The 20,774-nt window shown below is 32.4% G+C and overlaps 3 protein-coding genes across 3 annotated transcripts; 1 reads left to right on the top strand and 2 right to left on the bottom strand.

Annotated features, from left to right (window-relative positions):
- Window positions 1-1,160: 1,160 nt before the first annotated feature.
- vnc (GNAT family N-acetyltransferase vnc) lies at window positions 1,161-5,677 on the bottom strand. The gene is made up of 2 exons (XM_065504253.1): window positions 5,544-5,677; window positions 1,161-2,265 (listed from the first exon to the last, which is right to left on the bottom strand). Exon 2 carries the CDS (start codon window positions 1,991-1,993, stop codon window positions 1,400-1,402), a length of 594 nt encoding a protein of 197 aa, XP_065360325.1. The 5' UTR covers window positions 1,994-2,265; window positions 5,544-5,677; the 3' UTR covers window positions 1,161-1,399.
- A 249-nt stretch (window positions 5,678-5,926) lies between these two features.
- On the top strand, window positions 5,927-6,867 carry mRpL46 (mitochondrial ribosomal protein L46). The gene has a single exon (XM_065503359.1). It carries the CDS (start codon window positions 6,008-6,010, stop codon window positions 6,812-6,814), a length of 807 nt encoding a protein of 268 aa, XP_065359431.1. The 5' UTR covers window positions 5,927-6,007; the 3' UTR covers window positions 6,815-6,867.
- Window positions 6,868-11,927: 5,060 nt separating this feature from the next.
- On the bottom strand, window positions 11,928-14,528 carry LOC135954425 (caspase Dronc-like). Its single transcript, XM_065504595.1, has 2 exons — window positions 13,915-14,528; window positions 11,928-13,072 (listed from the first exon to the last, which is right to left on the bottom strand). Exons 1-2 carry the CDS (start codon window positions 14,326-14,328, stop codon window positions 12,212-12,214), a joined length of 1,275 nt encoding a protein of 424 aa, XP_065360667.1. The 5' UTR covers window positions 14,329-14,528; the 3' UTR covers window positions 11,928-12,211.
- Between the last annotated feature and the right edge of the window lie 6,246 nt (window positions 14,529-20,774).

Raw genomic sequence — 20,774 nt, 5'->3', positions numbered from 1 at the left:
CAATTACGTGTACATTTCGATTCTTTTAAATTAAATTGTAAAAGTCATTATTTAATGGCAACATTTTTACAAAAACTGAAAAAATTGCATATTTTCCCCCTGTAAATGCACCTCAAAACTTCAGCGTCGTTGCGCCACCAGTTAACGTTATCCTATCATCCTAATATTTTACACAATGTGTTTCTACAATACATAGAACAATTCTAGAGGGGGGGACGGTCAAAATTCGCAATTTTATTTTTTTGGAGCACTCTAATGTATATACATATAACAAAAAAAGAGTTGTTTAACTCAAGATATACAATTTTTGAAATCGAACATTTTAGGGGAGAAAACTTGTAAAAACTGTATTTTGGTACTTTTTTGGCACCCTATGTATCTTTTAAACCAATAAACATAGAAACACATTTCGTATTCTTTACTTACCCCCAGTAACACGAAGTCTGATTATGTTTTAACTAATAGTTATACTGACAGTTTTCATACAAAAATAATTTTAACCGACTGTATAACTATTAGTTAAGGCATAACCAGACTTCGTGTTAATGGGGGTTATAATAACAAATATGAATTTGGTACTTTTTTGAAATTCGAACCGTTATGGGATAAATTGACTAGACATATATTTATGAGCTCCCACCACGATACAGAAATTTATTTGAATAATATTTTACCCAAAAACTGAAAAATAAATTTTATTTCAAATTAAGCCAATTTTCATAATTTTTTTTAACATTTGTTCCTGGATTCATACACAAATTAACTAACAGAGTGTTATTTGGAACTCGATTGGGCCAAATCCTGTTGTTGTTGTAGCAGCAGTGATTGCTGAGTTGACAGCCCTTGGCCGAGTGAACTCGGGTCATTCCTTTGGTACTTTTTGTAATTTCTTCATCTGATACTACGCTGCTATGCCTATTTCAAATTTCATGTCAATCGGATTCGCCAGTCAAAAATTACAATTTATTTCCAAAATATCTTGATTCTGCCCCACTGTGCATCATATATTTCCTATGCTTATAGATATCGGAAATTGCCTGATATCCTATTCTCATCATTTATCATGAATATATAATCAAAAATACATACATACTTACTTTAATTTCTGCGATTAATGAATAATATAAATCAACCTATAAATAGCCAATACATAAGTTCAGTTTGTTGGTTTTTCTTCTTAAATTCTTTATTAAAGAATTTGCACATTTATTTTTGCTTTACAATGAGAAAATTACAAAGAAAAAGAAAACAAAATTAAATGTTTTTCATTTAGTCGATAAAATAATTAAAATTTCTATTAAAAAAAATGCAAATAATTTGTTTCTTGCAAATACTACGCACAATTTTGCTTAAAATAATTTATTCCTTCAAACGCATAGTTATTTCTGATTGTTAATTTTTAACAACAATGACCATCATGATTGCTATGATCGTGATTGGGAGGTAATGATTCGCGATAATGAATTTTGTTTTCTTTATCTTGCTGATCCTCACTATCGCCATCGCGTTTCTCATTGGGCGCAACGAATTCGACTAAATCACGTCTCATGGCGTAGGCATCCTCACCATCAGCATAATATTTTGGTTCGATTTCAATAATCTTAAATTTCAGCGTATTTGTATAAAGATTCAGGGCAGCACGATTGCTTTTGCGTACATGCAGGGATACATATTGGGCATCGAAACATTCTACCATGGCCTTGGAAGCTTGATTCATTAGCTTTTGAGCTAAGCCCAAACGACGATAGGAACGCTTAACCGCTAGTGAAGTAATATGGCCGCGTCTGCTATCCTCACCGGATTCGGGTTCTTCCATTTTGGCGAGAACATAGCCTACAATGTTGCCCTTATCGTCGGCAGCTACATAACTTAGCTGGGGCCAGGTGAGGCCATGGTAGAAGTAGTATTTCATTTGATAATTTTCCGGCAAACACAACAAATTGCAGTGTTGCATGGCCATTAAATCTTCGGGTTTAGCACAACGTATATTCATGTTGAATGATTTATTTGTGTATATGGATTACTGGACTAAGTACTGGTTGGATATTGGAGGTTTATTGTGTGTTTATTTTAAAAATTTGCGAGTTTTTAGTCGCTGTTAGTCTTTTCTTAGTTTTTTTAGTTTGTTTTGTGTTGGCAGAGAATTACTCGTTACAGTTTTCGATTCTCCGTTCGTGTATGGCGTTCCGTCGGCGTTTGTTTGTCCCAAAAGTTCTCGTACTAAACGGAATTTAGACAAAAATGCTTTCCAAATCAGGAACCAGCCTAGAATTAGAGAGAGAAAGAAAGAAAGAACGTTTTATTACTTGAGTTATTAAATACAGCTTAGTTTACAAAATATTTTTTCTCATTAGCATTGAATTTAAATAGTTTCCTAAAATGGATTTAACAAATACAATGTTCTTGCCCCTAGGCACATGATCATTACTGTATCAGTATACAAATCTATTTAGCTTTGGTTTGTTTTCAGTTTTCTTTAATGCAAACACAAACTTCAAGCATATAAAAGTCCATATCATTAAATGGGTCAAAGTTTAATATACTCAAATACTAAACGTGGGCGCTTTAAAAGACCATTTAGCAACACACGATCCCTAGCTAACATTAATATATTCCACGTTGTATGATATATATATGAAACCATTAGGAGAAATTTGATTTCCCAACTGTTTATAATAATTTCATAATATCTACAGTATTACTACTCAAATTACACATACTGGCAAATTATTATCAATTAAAGATTAAATTAAATAGTGATATTGATTGCTTACCCAACAAGATAATAACAGAAACTATGCAAACTGAGGCCAAAACCGTAAAAATCAAAGCCAATGTCGAGGCTATAGACATTATTGCATCTAATTTGTTGTTTTTACAGTGATTTGATTGTAAGTTTTTTTTATATAGAAATGCAAAAGCAAACTAATTGGAACACTCAGCTAATATGTACACAATTTGTAAAATATTTATAAAAAATAAATTCGTTTTTAGTTTCTTGGACAATTAATTACACAAAATAATTAAAGAAAGTAACAAAAATATATAAAACATCGACAGCTCTATAACACGCAACAAATAAAATATCACAGTGCAAAATGATGGTATGAATAACAAAAACAATGAAAAAAAAGAAAATGATTAGAAAACCAAGACAGCTGTTGACAACAACAAAAGGACGTACTAGCTGTCACTCACAAGGGAATGTTAACATAACAGTTCAATTGAAATAAACAACCGCAAACGTTTACGTTTTTTTCATTAGTGGTAAATATCAATGGAATGGTAAATATCAATGGAACGTTTTAATAATTAAAGCTTTGCTATAACTTTAATGGAATAAAAAAAGAAAATAATAAATTGCCAATATTAGAAATATAAATTTATTTATGAAAATAAACATCAATAACACTATGTAGATATCAACCAAAGGTTCGAAAGAATTATTAAATTTAATTTTCAAAATCAAATTAAATTGTATCTCTTAATTTTTTATTAATGATTTAATTACAAATTAATTCATAGGCTTAATTCTTTTGCACTTGAAATATATCTCATTCGTTTATTTGAGATTTCATTCCTTATAGAATTAATTCCCTATTGAATCTTTCAAGTGTTCTTCACTTTAATACCATAAATAAAAAAATAGTAAACAAAAATCAAATTTTAGAAAAATAAATTACTTTTTAAAAATAAACATCAATAATACTAATTATATCTCAACCAATGCTTCGAAAGAATTAATTCTTAATTTAATTTTCAAAATTAAATTAAATTAAATTGTATCTCTTAACCAATCATTTCATGAATTGAATTCATTCCTTACAGAATTAATTCACTATTGAATCATTCAAGTGTTCTTCAATTTAAATCTATTACAAAATATACTAATAAAATAGATATCTTGAATGATTCAAAATTACTTAAATTCAAATCTTTTACAAATAGGCTCAAGACAGTTTTTTCCAATTGGTTTTGTAAATGATTAGATTAAATTTTAATTAACAAAAACTATTAGATTTGAATTGAAAAAAAATTGAACCATTCGAAGGTGGTATGAATTTTATTATGATTTAATTCAACATTGAATGAATTCTATTCAAACAAATCTTTTGTATGAAGCTAAATAATTTGTTTTAGCAGAAATGGTTTAATGGAATGAAATACTAACATTAATAATACTGAATTATGAGTTTAATGAATTAAGCTAATATTGAATTAATTAATTCGAAGCTCTGATCTCAAACATATTTAAACGTAAGTAATAGACAGTAAGTGATAGTACAATGGAAACTTATTTGAAAACCAAATTTCATAATTTAGGTACTGTAAAAATTCAACATTTGGGAGGAACACCTCGTAAATCTGATCCAAGACTAGATAATTTAATAACAAGATAGGAAAATATACTCCTAATTTCCAGATTTCAGCAAGACAATGACTCCAATCACAATTCTATGGTTGTAGACGTGTGATTACAATCCAATGTGGTACGTATTTTGAAGTGGCCTGTCCAATCAACAGATCTTAATTCCATAGAAAAACTATAAGTGCAAAATTGGCACTCAAAATTATACCATGCTAGAAGTTCAATCAGATGTGGTTATAAGGAGATGGCAAACTATCTAAAAGGAGACGAATTTTCGGTTTCGCATAAAGCTAGATACCGAAACTTTTATAAAGGAATAACAAAGATTATGGATCTTTAAAGTATAAACAGGCTTTTTATTGTAAATAGTCTAAGCATCGGGTAAAAACATTTCACTCAAAAAAACTTTTCAGTTCAAGATGAAAAAACAAGATATATGGATTAATCAATATAAAGAGGATGCTGTAAAAATGTGCTAAAATGAGCTGAAACATGTTCTAAAATTGAAATATTATTTTTTTTGGAAATTTATAGTACATTTGAAAAGTTTCGGTAATTATTCGGCCTAAAAAACGGTTTCGGACGGGCTTTACAAAATTTTAAGCCAGTCAAGTATGTGATGAATAGTCTAATTTTAAAAAGTAAAGCAAATATGAAAATATAAAAGCATTGCGGAATCTACAAAACTTTCAATACCATATCAAGCCATATTTGCATACATACATATTAAAATTTTAAGAATGGAATTTTCATTACCATAAAAATGGGGAAATAACATTTTTAAATTAGGAATTTCATTATATATTCAAATTTAAACTTATAAAAAGATGATTAAAATAACTGCATGTAAATTGAGTAGGTATATCGAAAAAAAATAATAAAAACCAGGTGTACTTATAGTTTTAGACAAGACTGTAAACTAGCATTTAAATCGGAGGAAGATGTTTAACAAATGTCTTCCTTATTTTTTCGCTATTTAAATATATTGCCTATTTTAATATTTGTTTAATTAATAAAGAATTAATTGTCTACTTTATTTATTGCTTGATATACAACTTCCTTGTATTATAAACTATTGCAGCACCACACCGGTCGCGAGGTTAGAATTTGTAGAAAAACCTCTAATACAGTAATATTTGATTTATAATTATAACAAAAATATAAAACAACTAACCTTTACTGTGTTAATAAAACAAAATTTATGAAAATACTTTCGTATTTAATTAAAATTAAGCAAAACTTTGAAAACTTTACAAAGTGAACAGAACACACGCGAAAATTGTATATAGTACAATATGACAACCATATGTTTTTCGACATTCATTAAAAAATGATAACAAAATAATTTAAAAGGTAGTAAATAAAATATAAAGTAGTAAATTAAAAATGAATACTGCATACAAATATTTAAAAATTTAATAATTTACTTTATAAATGTTTAAATTTTTCTATAATTGCCTTTAATAATAGGAAATTTAATTCAAAATTTGTAAATTTTTATTTTAATTCTAGTACTTTTCTGTGCAACTTTGTATGAGAATATTTAGAGGTTATTTTTTCTATTATCGAAGTATTTTTTGCTTAAAGCACTTATTTGTTGTTATTTAATATTTACAAAAGAAACTATTTAATATCGAAATGTTACGACGATTCCCCTTATTAATTGTACAACAAGTACGTGGTAAAAGCCAAGAATTTGCAAGAACATTTGCCTCCACAGCAGCAGCTGGCAAACAAGAAAAATGGGATTTGTATGCCGGTATTCTGGTGGAGAGGTTGCCTGTCGTTTCCAAAGAATTCAATGAACTTGAGAAAGAGTTCCAACAATATTTGTGGCGTGTAGAGTTCGAGAAATCGCTCAAGTCCAAGCATGAGCTGCAACATGAGCGTGACTTAAAACAAGCTGAACTTTTGAAAAAAGGCCAAATGGAAGTTGATCTTGATGAGTCCGTTGCCAAGCAAACCGCCCAAGATCTTAAAGATGCCTACATCGAAGAAATAAACAAATTTAAATTCGCACCACGCACTACAGCCGATGATGCGGCTAAAAATGTGATCTCCACGAACCGTTGCTTGGACGAGACACTGTATTTGCTAGTTGAACACAAGTTGGGCTCCAAAAATCATTTATTATTGCCACAAGGACCTCGCCTCGAGGGAGAAACCATGAGACAAGCTGCTGAACGAGTTCTGCGTGAAAAATGTGGTGATCAGTTGGATGTTCAATTCTATGGCAATGCTCCTTGTGGTTTCTACAAATACAAATACCCAGTTGCAGCTCGCGAAAATAGTGTGGGTGCCAAAGTATTTTTCTTCAGGGCCTCGTTGAAAAATGGAAACGTAGATCAGAGTTTAAGTAAAACATACGAATGGTTACAGAAAGAAGCTTTAAGTGGCAAATTGAATCCTGCATATAGTGAAAATGTACAAAAGTTTTTGTTTTAATTGTATTACATTTGTATAAATAAAAAATTTAACGTTATTTTAATCGAAATAGAGATGTCATAAAAAACTATCAATTACACGGGAAAAAAGTAGGAGTAATTCAGAAGTGTTTTGTTTATAACTCATATATCAGGGTGGGAACTACTTTTCAGCAATGAAATTATTACTAATATGAACTCTTTGAGCCACCTAAAAGAAATTGAGTGACAATAGAATGAAAAATGTTTTCAAAAACTAGGTTCATACCAGAGAACGGATTGAATATGCTCTATTTTGTGCTTTTGAATGCATTCACATAAAATGAGCCTTTTGTTGACAATATACATTAATTCTGTAAAGCAATGCATGACATTATTCGTATACACTCCCAAAAGCAACGAATACTTAACGAATGGTGTGAATGGTTTTAATGCTGATAGAATGAATTTACGTACATGTTAAAAGTTTTAACGTTACACAAGTTTAACTTAACATATTGGTATTGCACAGTGTTATAGAAAAAAATAGAGGGAAACAAATCTGTAACTTTTAGACGCTTATTCCGATTTCAATAAAATTTGACGTGCACAAAGAGAAAATATTGTCGAGTTTAAGTTTTGAGTTTCGGCCTCGTGGGTCCACCAGATGCGCGGCCCGGGGTCCCCAAAGTAGGACACCTCGGATATGTTACATTATTAAAACGATCCAATTTCTTCGTTTGGGTTCCGATTTCCACCAATTATCTCTTATAGCTTAGGAGATATTCGCATTTTAAAATTAAATTTTCAACATTTTTACCCATCCTACTCCAGTTTTTTGATAATATCGGGACTAAATATTTCCCGATTTTCTCCATTTTTGTTTTATTGGACTAACAATAAATGTATATATTAAACAGAAAAAGAATTGTTTAAAAATCATGACCGACTTCAATGTTATATGCATTTTAATTAAAAAAAAATAATTAAATCTTAATTCCGTAAGATTCTGTATGTTCACAAACTACGTATGTATGCACACGAATACTTACCGAATGGTGTGAATGTTTTTAGTTTCTTTAATATGGCAATCAGAAAAACAAATGTGTTTACGCATAGCTCGGCATTTTTTTGTTATTCTCGATTAAAGGCAATGCAATAGCAATGAATTTATGAATGGGCAGTAAACGTGAATGTTTTCAATCCATTCTCTGGTACATACATACTAAAGGCCTGCACAAGACAACATTTTGTAGAAAAATGTCTTACTTCAAAATTTGATGCTTTGTTTTGTTGTGTCGACGCGCACATCATGTTGTTCAATGTCATCGCGCCGCAAAAACCATGTTGTACCATGTCTTCGCGCCGCGAAAACCGTGTTGTGCCATGTCATGTCTATAACTATTGATGATGCTGTTGTTATGTGTGGTAGCTTGAATTGAATTGATGTTAACAAGTGTCGCATTGTTAGGCAGAATAAAATTGCATAGCAGAATGAAATTGTACATAACTGCTGAACTGTGAAAATCTGAGAACTATTATTATTTAGCATTATATATTTTTTTTTAAATATTTAGAACAAATAATATAAGGATTTTTAAAAAATATAAATAATAAAGTGTAACACAGGAAAAAGAAATTCATAATTGGAATGAATTTTTTAATAAATATTATTAATCGAACATGAATTTTTTCCAAACTTTTTTCATTCAGAATAAGAACATGTTCATAAATATTATTAATTTGTACATGAAGGAAATTTTTAATTTTTTACACAAATTTGTTGCTATTTTATAATAAATTGCATTATGTAGTTCAAATATTTTTGTATAATATCCCAATATTGGCCAATATTTCTAAATGTATAGAAAAGTCTGAAACGTATACATATTTTCTCATTGTATAGCTGAAAATCATAAAAAAATTAAATATTTTCCAAGAAAAATTTCAAACATTTTTGAATAACATTAAAATATACTAGAAAATTTAAATAATTTTGTTCAAGCCTTCTAGATTTTATTTGAAAACAAAAAATAGGGAAAAAATGCCCTACACTTTTTCTTCAAATCGTTGGGTAGTTGCTTTTGTTCCATTGGATCATTTTCGTAGATTTATATTTTTGTAGCAATTATGCCGCGAACGATTCAGAGACACTTCATTAAATTTAAACATTAAATATATTATAAACTTCACCGTTAAGGATTTATACATTAATTTAATTTTCTTTAATTAAACACCGTCTAATAGGCCAATTGGCTTTGTTCATGAAGTTTTATTTTATTTAGCAATGTAATTATTAAATGTCCCGTTAATAATATTCGAGCGGTTGTACCTAAGTCAGGTAGTATTTAAAATATGTATGTGAAACACATTACATTTTTAATTCCATGAAAATTATTGGCATTTTATGGCTTATATTCCACGTATTCCTTTTAAAGTAATAATATAACAGGTAATATTACTAAATATTGTAAAATTTTCCAAAACAACATTGAAAAACCCATTGGTGTACTTTCGTATTATTATTTTGACCTACTATATAATATAAATATAAATTTCAGTTGTATTTTTATAGTCAACTAGCTTGACTCGGTGCGCTTCGCTAGCCCTGTCGTAGTAAAAAAATATATAGCCTATTGACGCTTCCCAGTAAGGATCTATCTACGTTCCAAATTTCAATAAAATCGGTTCAGCCGTTTAGGCGTGATGCTCAAACAAATAAACAAACCAACAAACTTACAAAGACATTTATATATTAATATAGATTTTTTCTTATTGCACACAATAAATACTACAAGTGAATTGAAATCATCTCATACAAAAAAGGCCTCATACATGATTTAAATGACTTGAAATTATTTTCCATGTCATCCATGCATCTGTTAATTTTTTTAATGTTGTGTGTGTTATGATGTTGTTAAAATGATGCTGCGTTTGTTTTTTGTTTTGATATACATTGCCTTTGCGTGTTGCTGTTAAGTAGGTAAAAGAACATAACATGACATGACAAAAGCATCATGTGGCAATTGTCTTCGTGTTAAACAATGCAGCTTGTGCAGGTCTTTAATACATACCATACCTTAATTTAAATTTTCAATAACATGATCTTTTATCAAATTCTAAAATATAAAAATCTCGTTTCACAATGTTTGTGTTTAAACTCCTCCGAAACGGCACAACCTATTTTTAAGAAATTTTTTATGTGTATTTGGTATGTTGAGAATAGGTCGTAAAGTATATTTCATACCCTATCCAGATAATTTTTTCCATATTTCATTATTTTTATCAATTTATAAATCGATCCTTTTATTTTGATAAAAGCCTATATTTTTTAGAGCATCTTTCTAATACATTAATGTAGAAATAGAACTTGACGATGCGTATTCATGAACTTAATACGAGAACAATCAGATATTATTGTGATCTTCAAGTAATTTTAGATTTTTATGAGATGCATCCACAAATTGTATCAACTTATTGCAATGAAGTAAAAACTAAATTTTTACTTCAGCTATAATGAATATGGATGTCTGCAAGTCCACTTCGCAATTCATCGCGCAAGGAAGTACCGGAATCAATTCGTGAAGTCTTGCAGGAATCACATATATAAATTAGTGAATCCAACCATTTAGATCAGAGATAATGCAAAGTACCTTGGCATTATTCTAGATAAAAGGCTATCCTGGAATTTTAACATTCAAAACAGGATTAACAAGGCATATGTGGCCATCTATTCCTGTAAAAGGGCAATTGGTACTAACTGGGGTATCAATTGGATCTTCAAATCAGTTGTTAAATCCATCTTGTTCTATGGAGTGGTGGTGTGGTGGCATGCATTGGATAATGCTACTCACCGGAAGGCTGTGGAACGAGTTCTTAGGACTATCGCGATACTGATTACAGGCGCTATAAGGACTACCCCCTCTAAGGCACTTTTAACTATCCTAAACTGGTTACCAGTTGATTTGATGGTGATACAAATGGCTCTCAACTCTGCTGTGAGACTGAAGGCTGGATGTTCGTGGTCTGGAAAAGACTATGGACACTCTAAGATACTGAATTATTATGGGCACTTACATAGTAATGTCGATTACTGCATCGCAAACCCTTTTTTCGATAGGCAGTTCCATATTTTGATTCCGAATAGGGATTTATGGCAGCGCGGACTCTTCCCCCTGACAATGTCATAAGGATATATACTGATGGCTCACAAAGGGGCTGCAGGGTCGGTGGTGGTTTCTTCATTGATAACTATGGGATTAAATCCTACTTCAGGCTACCTAACTTCTGAACGGCTCTTCAAGCGGAGGTTTTATCGAATATCTGATATATGTATATTTACTGACAGCAAGGCTGCCGTTAACGGAATAGCGGGTGTCTTCACGACATCGAGGTTAACCAAGGAATGCCGGGTATCCCTTATGAGATAGCGAGACATTCTAGGATAACGCTTATATGGGTCCCTGGTCACGATGGAAATCAGGGTAATTGTATAGCAGACGAACTGGCCAAAAGGGGGGCGATGATGGATGATGAAGAGATCGATCCCTTTTCTGGTATTTCCCTTGCTAATTGCAAGATGGCTGTTCAGCGGATACTATATGAATCTGCACAAAACAGGTGGACCAATGAGTCTTCCTGTGTTATAACGAGGTCTACTTGGCCCGTATATGATGCCAACAGGACGAATCTACTTATAGAATTTCATCGTGAGCCAATAAGGCTAATTGTTTCATTCATTACAGGACACTGTATAATTGGGACACATGCTAGGAGATTGGGCCTACGGTACAATGACTACTGTAGGAGCTGTCACAATGAAGAAGAGGAGGAGACGGTGTCCCACCTATTCTGCCAATGCCCGGCTCTGATAAACCTGAGGGAACGGATTACCATTCCTATCATGCTTAGATGAGCTATCAGGATTGAGTCTTAGACGAATCTACTCTTTCATCAGAGAATCTGGTTGGTTTAGCCTGGAAACGATGGACGTATAATTAATACACAGACGTTTACCCCTTGGGTATCACAATGGGATCAGTTTTCTTAATGGATCCAAGTGAGCTGCTTGAAGAGTGGCTACCCATGAAAAAAAAAAACATTTACTAAAAGTACTGAAACAAATCTAAAATTTAAAAAAAATTTAAAAGTTAAAATTTCCCCAAAAAGTATTTTATTTAACAATTTAATTACTATTATAAACTAAGTCGAAACCATAGTAAAATATTTAATACTATGGACATTTGGAACTTAATACTATTTATTAAAATATTAAAAAAAATAATTATTATGTGTATTTATTGTGTTCCCGCACTAGTCATAAAAATCTTAATTATAGATTACTATTAACTATAATTATATTTAACAATAAATTCTGGAAAATAGGGAAACACAGCTAATGTGAGATGAGCATTTACAATAATTATTGAACTATTTATACTTAATTCACAATTATGCCAGGATTAAAGTATAGAATTTTATTAAAACTAATGTTTTCATTGCTGGCAATTTGTAAGTGACCGCGTTTAATACTCAGTTTTTCAACATTATCTTGAATTATCTTAAGCATATCTTCAAAATGTGTATTAAAAGCATGGGCGGCCACTACATCGACGAAATTCTGTATGTAACACGAGTAGTTTTCATTATCCCGATGATCCAAGAAACCCTTGGTAGTGGCATAACAGTTAATCACATCCGACAATTGAGAAACTTGTTTTAAACGCACTTCGCGACCAACACTATCGGTTTGTATTTCGCGTGAACTACTAACGCATTTGTTCGGCACTTCGCTATACGGATAGATGAAAATTTTGGGCTTCCCCACCAACTGCTTGCATCTTTGATGATAGAAATATTTTTGAATATCTTCTACCTTAACCACAGAGCCATCATTGAATGTTGTCCATTGTACACCATCGATTAGTCGACCGCCTGCTCTCAAGGCCAATACAAAGCATTCTATATCATTAATATTGTCAGAACTGAGTAGCTCATCGAGCAGTTCAAGGAATTTATTTAGCGAAATATTGCTGTAGGCATACACTTTAAAGCCCAGTTGCTGAAATAGTGACATTAGTGAATGGTCATCATCGTATAGTTCATGTTGCTGCTTGTCACTGCTAACCATAAACAATATGCCGCGATTATTTTTACTTTCCATGTGATATGTCCCAAAATTTGGATCTATAGTAATTCGGTTGGCCTTTTGAACAGAAATAGGTTTCTTTGGTTGAATTAAACCCTCGTATTCGTGCAAAGTTATATTAGTGTCGTTATTTGTGCGGCAAGTGTGTGTACTCTGAAAGTATTAAATATTTTGAGATATGAATATTTTTATGCTAAATTTGATCAGTTATCTGGAATAAAATATCGCACTGGGTTCTCTAAAGAGAGTCAACTCAAAATTTTTCACTTTTTGCAAGAAATCGACGTTCAGTGGTCATATTTACCCACTGTAAAAATCTTACATCATTTTTTCTACTCTTTCGCCAAAAAATACAATTGTAACCGTCTTTTGAAAAAAACAGTTTTTTGCCTCTACTGAAAATTTTTGAATTTTGAGTTAACTCTCTTTAGAGGAACCAGTGCGATATGTAATGTTGTAAGCCCGAACAAAGTATTGTCACTTAGAATTTCGTATTGGTTCAATATTGTTTATAATAGGGTCTTATAGTTGAAACAAATGTAGACTTTTCGAACCTACGACTTTGAAAAATCGATTTTTTTGACGAATTTTTCGAACAATCAACTTATAGAAGTGTAATTTATAATTATTTTAAATAATTTCTTTGCGATGGTTTTTAATAAAAAAAATGTGGCAGCACAAATTAAAATACAATACAGATTCGTTTTTAACATGTTATTTAAACTAAACTTAACAAGATGTTAAGTTAAACACCAAATAAATTTAACTGTCTATCAATTTCGCTAACAGTTGTTACACCTATCTGAACTCAAAGCATCATAGATCATAGAAACTACATATAATACATATATCTTTACTCTATTTAAATTATTGAATTTATTACATAAAATTATTTGCAATTAACTAACTCACTGTTTATATGTCACTTTGTTACGGCAAATTTTTCTATTTGCAATATATTTATTTGCACGTAGACATATTTGCAAAATTCCTACCTGTCCAATTAATGCTGTATCGTTTATAATATTCTTATCAATATTATTTCCAGACGTCGGTTTTCCAGTTTTTTTACTTGAACTTAGCGAAATCATACCCTCATCAGCATCAAACAATATATGCAAAGCTTCCTTGTATTTCAAAGCAGTAAAAATTTTATGTAATTTTTCAAAAGCATCCGGACCTCTTTTCGTGATCTTTTTAAATAACAGTTTGTGACGTTCTCTTTTAATCTTGTCGTCAACACCGCAGTCTTCCGAAATAGTTTGAGGTAAATAATGGCATATATTTTGTATCATTTTGCTACTTAATAAATGACCGTCATAACAAGCCAGACATAATTTATCGAAATCTGTTAGATTAACTAATGAATCAATATTTTTTTCAATACGTTTACGTTGGTTAGATTCCATGGTTGAGAGTTTTTTTTTTTTGTCGTTTGTTGTAATTTCAGTGACGTAGTAGATGTTGCCTTTTTCGGTTAAAGCTGAAGTTTATTTTCACTTGAGTGTCAATGAAATTTCAATCGGATGTGAATTTGTAATATTTAGTTAAGATTAATCTACAAATATGGCAAATCTTCTCGTCGCTTTTTAGTTGAGAATTCTCATTTTATTTACAAAAACAAATTATTATTATATTTTAAAAGACTTTTTTTATTTATTGTAATAACTGTTTAAATATTTGTATACATTTGGTTTGTGGTTGTACTATCAATTGAACATTTTGTTAATTTGAAAATATTTTTATTTATGTTTGTTGCATTTGTCGTATAAAATTTCTTAATAATTATACACTGTTCACTAATAATTATACACTGTTCACTAAGAAGCAACTTTACTTAAGGCCCAACTATAATATGCATACACTAGCTTAGTCAGCTTAAGCAACTGTGCGAATACATATAAAACGTATGTGACAAACTATAATACTTAATAGTGCATTTACCGTTTACACCGCTGTTTTCTGACATTTAGCAAGATTTCATTTAATAACAAAAACAGCTGACTAACAAAACCCGCAGTAAATAAGTAAATTTTTAGTATTATAATTTATAAATTTAACTTTTATTCATATTTGCATCCATTGAAAATATTTATCAAACGCTAAAATTTTTCCGCACTTTTTATATTATTTTTTTATTTGTATCTGCCAAATTTTACTTGTACAGTGCTGTATTTTTTAGTCCGTTATGAAGAAATTCTCGGTTGCATCACTTGGTACTGAGTAGATTTGAGGAGATTTCCCCAAAATCTAGTCACGAAGTAGTTTCATTTTGTATGGGAAATCTCGTCAAAATATCTAGATTTGGCTTGAAACTTCATATGTACTAGATTTCGCGGCATAAATCAAGATCAGCGAAACAGCTTGCATTTTTATAATTTTTTTGGGGTTGATATGAGAGCTATCAATCCCTATCCTCCCTCTTAGTTTAAGAGTTATAGAAATTTAAAGTCAATACATATAATAGTACATTTCTCATATATTTGGAAAACATTCTGAACGTTATGGGAATCATTAAATAGTTCTTCACAATACCATTATAATATGATATATAATATGGTCCAGTTTATTAATATTGTGCACCAAAAATATCTTTTTGAGTTTATATGACAGTACTTTAGAAAATCTTGATATACAGAAAAAGTGATTTTAGCGAAGCCGGTGTTCTATACACCCCAGAGTTTAAAGTCCTTCACCAGGCCGAAGGCCGTCAATACAGAAAATATGAATATAAACAGAAAAAAAATTATGAAAATATAAACTGTAAATTTTATTGTGTTTTCTTTTAAAATAGTAAATTTCAGAGCCTTTTTTAAGCATTAAATTGGTTATACTTCTTAGCAATGGAAACTTTTAAACTTCAGTAAAAAAATACTAAAAAGACATTTGGGAGGAAGACCTCGTAAATCTATTCCAAGACAAGATAATTTAATAGCAACAGAGTTTAAGAAATTCCCAAAAATTTCTCCCCGGACGGTTGCAATAATCAAATCTCGTATACAATTTTCAAATGAATATTTAAACTGGTAGAGACAGGAATGCAATGCTGCTCCCTTTTCGGACGAATTGAAATTCAATTTAAGAGTACACAAAATATAATATGACTGAAATCGATCCATTATATAGTGGTTTTATGTTGTTTTTAATAAACCACCAGGATATAAATACACATGTAACATCCATATCTATAGTATAGATTCTATACCTGGTAAATTTTTATCATGGTACAAACACTCAAAGAAACACTTTGTCTGAAATGCTTTATGAACTGTCTTTGTAGAAGGTATCATCCAAATTGTCGAGATGAAAATAGATTTTTAAAACGATTTTGGATGAATTTTTGTATTATTTAGAAGAAATAGTTAAAAGATTAAAGTGTAATAGCCTTATTCATAAACAATTTTAAAATTTAAACGTTTTAAAATCAAATTTAGTATGGAAATTTTGCTTTAAAACATTGTTTAAATTTAATTTTTTTATGAATATGGGGTCATTTGTGGTAGCAAAAAACAATGTGACATATTCCTGTTATCTTTTTTATACCCTTCAGCTTCGTGAGAAGGGTATATATAAGTTTGTCATTCCGTTTGTAATTTCTACATTTTTCATTTCCGACCCTATAAAGTATATATATTCTGGATCCTTATAGATAGCGGAGTCGATTAAGCCATGTCCGTCTGTCTGTCTGTCTGTCTGTCCGTCTGTCTGTCTGTTGAAATCAATTTTCTGAAGGCCCCAGATATCTCCGGGATCCAAATCTTCAACAATTCTGTCAGACATACTTTCGAGAGTTTTGCTATTTAAAATCAGCAAAATCCGTCCATAAATAACGGAGATATGAGCAAAAATCCGAGACAACCTCTGAAAATTTCATAAAAAAACACAATGTATTGCATGCTTTGACAAAAAAACAACAAAACGTATGGTTGGATCTGCAAGCTATGCGTATTTTGTTTTTTTTTTGTGTTTTGTTTCTTTTGGCGTTGTTGTTGTTTTTTATACAACTAAACGTTTGTTTGGTTGTGTGTTGGTTTTTTTTGACAAAAAATCAACAAATCGTATGTTTGAATGTGCATGCTTTGCGTATTTTGTTTTTCTTTTGTGTTTTGTTTCTTTTGGCGTTGTTGTTGTTTTTTATACAATTAAACGTATGTTTGGATGTGTGTTGGTTTCATTGCCTTGCGTATTTTGTTTTTTCTTTTGGTGTTCTGTTTCGTTTGGCGTTGTTGTTGTTTTTTGTGTTCTTGATAAATTTAGGATGCTGTACGCTGAAAGTGGGCAATGTACATACATACCTATATACTTATTATAAAAAATAATAATGCATCCACAACAAAGGTGAAGGGTATATAAGATTCGGCATAGCCGAATATAGCACTCTTACTTGTTAATATTAAGACCTATAGTTAGTGATGAGTTTAATATAAATTATATTGACATCAAACGTATTGAATTTATATCTTATCATTCTATACAAATCTATTGTAAATTAGCTCAATAAAATTTATTGAATATATAATTTTTAAGTTTGTCATTCCGTTTGTAATTTCCAAAATATAATTTTCTGACCCTATAAATTATATATATTCCGGATGCTTATAGATAACGTAGTCGATTAAGCCATTTCTGTATGTCTGTCCGTCTGCCTGTCTGTTGAAATCAATTTTCTGAAGACCCCAGATAACTTCGGGATCCAAATCTTCAATAATTCTGTCAGACATGCTTTCGATAAGTTTCCTATTTAAAATCAGCAAAATCAGTCCACAAATGGCTGAGATATGAGGAAAAAACCAGGACAACCTAGATTTTTGACCTATATCTGGATTACTAAGACATTAATATGGATATCTAATGATAGATATTTCAAAGACCTTTGCAACGACGAATATAGTACATAGTAAGTTTGATCTTTTTTTCACCAAAAAAAATTGATAAATCAAAAAAAAAATTTTAAATTTAAAAACAAAAATTAATATAACAATTCGAAAAAAACAAATTTCCAAAAAATGAAAAAACAACTTTGGAAAAAAAATTTGTTTACCTAAAAATATTTAAAATTTTTATTTTGAAGTATAATTTGGTGAAGGGTATATAAGATTCGGCACATCATCATCCATCATCGCACCCATTTTGGCCAGTTCGTCAGCTATACAATTACCCTGATTACCATCGTGGCCAGGGACCCATATAAGCGTTATCCTAGAATGTCTCGCTATCTCATTAAGAGATACCCGGCATTCCTCGGTTAACCTAGATGTCGTAAAGACACCCGCTATTCCGTTAACGGCAGCCTTGCTATCGGTAAATATACATATATCACCAGATATTTGATAAAACCTCAGCCAGTTGGATGCACGTTTAATGGCCGTAACTTCCGCCGGAAGAGCCGTACAAAAGTTAGGTAGCCTGAAATAGGATTTAATCCCATAGTTCTCAATAAAGAAACCACCACCGACCCTATTTCCCCGCTTTGAGCCATCAGTAAATACCCTTATGACATCATCAGGGGGTAAGAGTCCGCGCTGCCATGAATCCCTATTCGGGATCTTAATATGGAAATGCCTATCGAAAAATGGTTTTGCGATGCAGTAATCGACATTACTATGTAAGTACCCATAGTAGTTCAGTATCTTAGAGTTTCCATGATCTTTACCAGACCACGAACATCCAGCATTCAGTCTCATAGCAGAGTTGAGAGCCATTTGTATCACCATCAAATCAACTGGTAACCAGTTTAGGATAGTAAAAAGTGCCTTAGAGGGGTAGTCCTTATAGCGCCTGTAATCAGTATCGCAATAGTCTTGAGAACTCGTTCCACAGCCTTACGGTGAGTAGCATTATCCAAGGCGTGCCACCACACCAACACTCCATAGAACAAGATGGGTTTAACAACTGCTTTGAAGATCCAATTGATACCCTTCGGCATAATACCCCAGTTTGTACCAATTGCTTTCTTACAGAAGTAGATGGCTACATAAGCCTTGTTAATCCTGTTTTGAATATTCAAATTCCAGGACAGTCTTTTATCTAGAATGATGCCAAGATACTTCACATTATCTCTAATCTCAAGACTGATTCCATTCAGTCTAGGTGGTCTGAAGTCATCGATCTTATACCTCCTAGTGAAGAGAACCAATTCCGTTTTTTGTGGGTTCGCACTAAGTCCACTTGAAATACTCCACTCACACAGTGTACTTAATGCTGATTCCATACAACTAGATATTGTATCCAGAAATTTACCAGATATAAAAACTGCAACATCATCAGCATATGCGACTGTCTTGATCCTTCTGTTGTCCATCCTGATCAACAGGGAATTCATAGCCAAATTCCACAGAAGTGGTGATAATACACCCCCCTGCGGGGTTCCACGATTGGCCACTTTTAAAACACTTACACCACCTAAAGTAGCACAAATGACTCTGTAACCGAGTATCTTTTCGACTAGTCGGCGAACACATAGATCAATTCCCAGTTCATCCATCGCATATAGGATGGCATCGGGCCTGACAGATCTGCCTTTGGTGTAGGCATGTTGGGATTTAGAGATGAGTTCCGACGGAATCGTCATTCTCAGATATACGTCAATCACTCTTTCTAGGGTTTTCAGCAGGAAGGATGCAAGACTAATTGGCCTATAATCCTTTGGTTTAGTGTGAGTCGCCTTACCACCTTTAGGAATGAAGACTACTCTACATCTCGTCCACCATGTAGGGATAAAGGTCCATCTAATACACGCTGTGTATATGCTAATGAGCCATGGTACAACTATTTCTTCGTTCTTTTGAAGATCAGCAGGAATAATGCCATCCGGCCCAGGAGATTTAAACGGGTCGAAGCTTTTGATTGCCCATTGGATTATATCCGTGTTTATCGGAACAGAGTTATCACCCGGAGCAGCAGAATCGGCAGCCCCATTCACAGTCTCATCATCGACTGGAAGGCAACCTGGAAAATGAGTATCTAATAGGACCTCAAGTGTTTCTTTACTATTCAGAGTACATCTACCACAGGGTTTCTGGATATAGCTTGGTACAACCGGTGAAGTTGATAGAATTTTACGTAATCGGTTAGTCTCAGAGGATCCTTCCACGCCGCTACAGAAGTCCCCCCAGGCTTTCCTTTTCGCATTCCTCGTAAGGTTCTTAAAGTGATTCACTGAGGACTTATATTCCGGCCAGTTACCCAACCTCTTTGCCTCGTTGAACAATTTACGACACGTCCTTCTTGCGTCCTTCTTGTCCTTCACAGCACTATGGACATCATCGTTTGGTGGATGCTCCCCGTGGTCATGCGACTGCTACTGCCATGAGACTGCTACTGTATCTTCATTACTGTAATCAGACAGAATGAAGATTTTCAATGAGCTTTTAGCCATTATACAGGATCTAATTTTACCAGCGCCTTTAGCGAAGTAGAGCTTATAGCCCTTCAGACATAGTCCACAGATGCGATCCTGATGGACCCAAGGTTCCTGGACCATGACTAGCTCCTCCCCGTTCTGAGCAATTCGGAGGAGCAGTGCAGCTGATGCTGCTTTAGAGTGGTGAAGGTTTATCTGTGTCACCCTCACCATGCTCCATTTTTACAATAGTGACGTCGGCGTCCTCCTGGTCAGAATTCAGGAGGGCGTCCTCGTCCACCACCTCAACCATCCGTTCAAAGAATGTACCAACTAGTTCGGAGACTGAGTTGGTATCTTCAGTGTCGGTTGGATCAGTGGCGTCATTGCAATCCATGCCCTCTTCCGAGAGCATGGGCTTGACATCACCTGAGGAGGTATCGCCTTTGTTGTCGCAACGGTAGACACGCAGGATGATCGTACCAAATCCATAGTAGACCTTCCCTTGTGCCT

The sequence above is a fragment of the Calliphora vicina genome, chromosome 3, assembly GCF_958450345.1.
Source record: "Calliphora vicina chromosome 3, idCalVici1.1, whole genome shotgun sequence".
In the NCBI taxonomy this organism is placed as follows: Eukaryota; Metazoa; Arthropoda; class Insecta; order Diptera; family Calliphoridae; genus Calliphora; species Calliphora vicina.
This window is presented reverse-complemented; position numbering and strand designations above follow the sequence as displayed.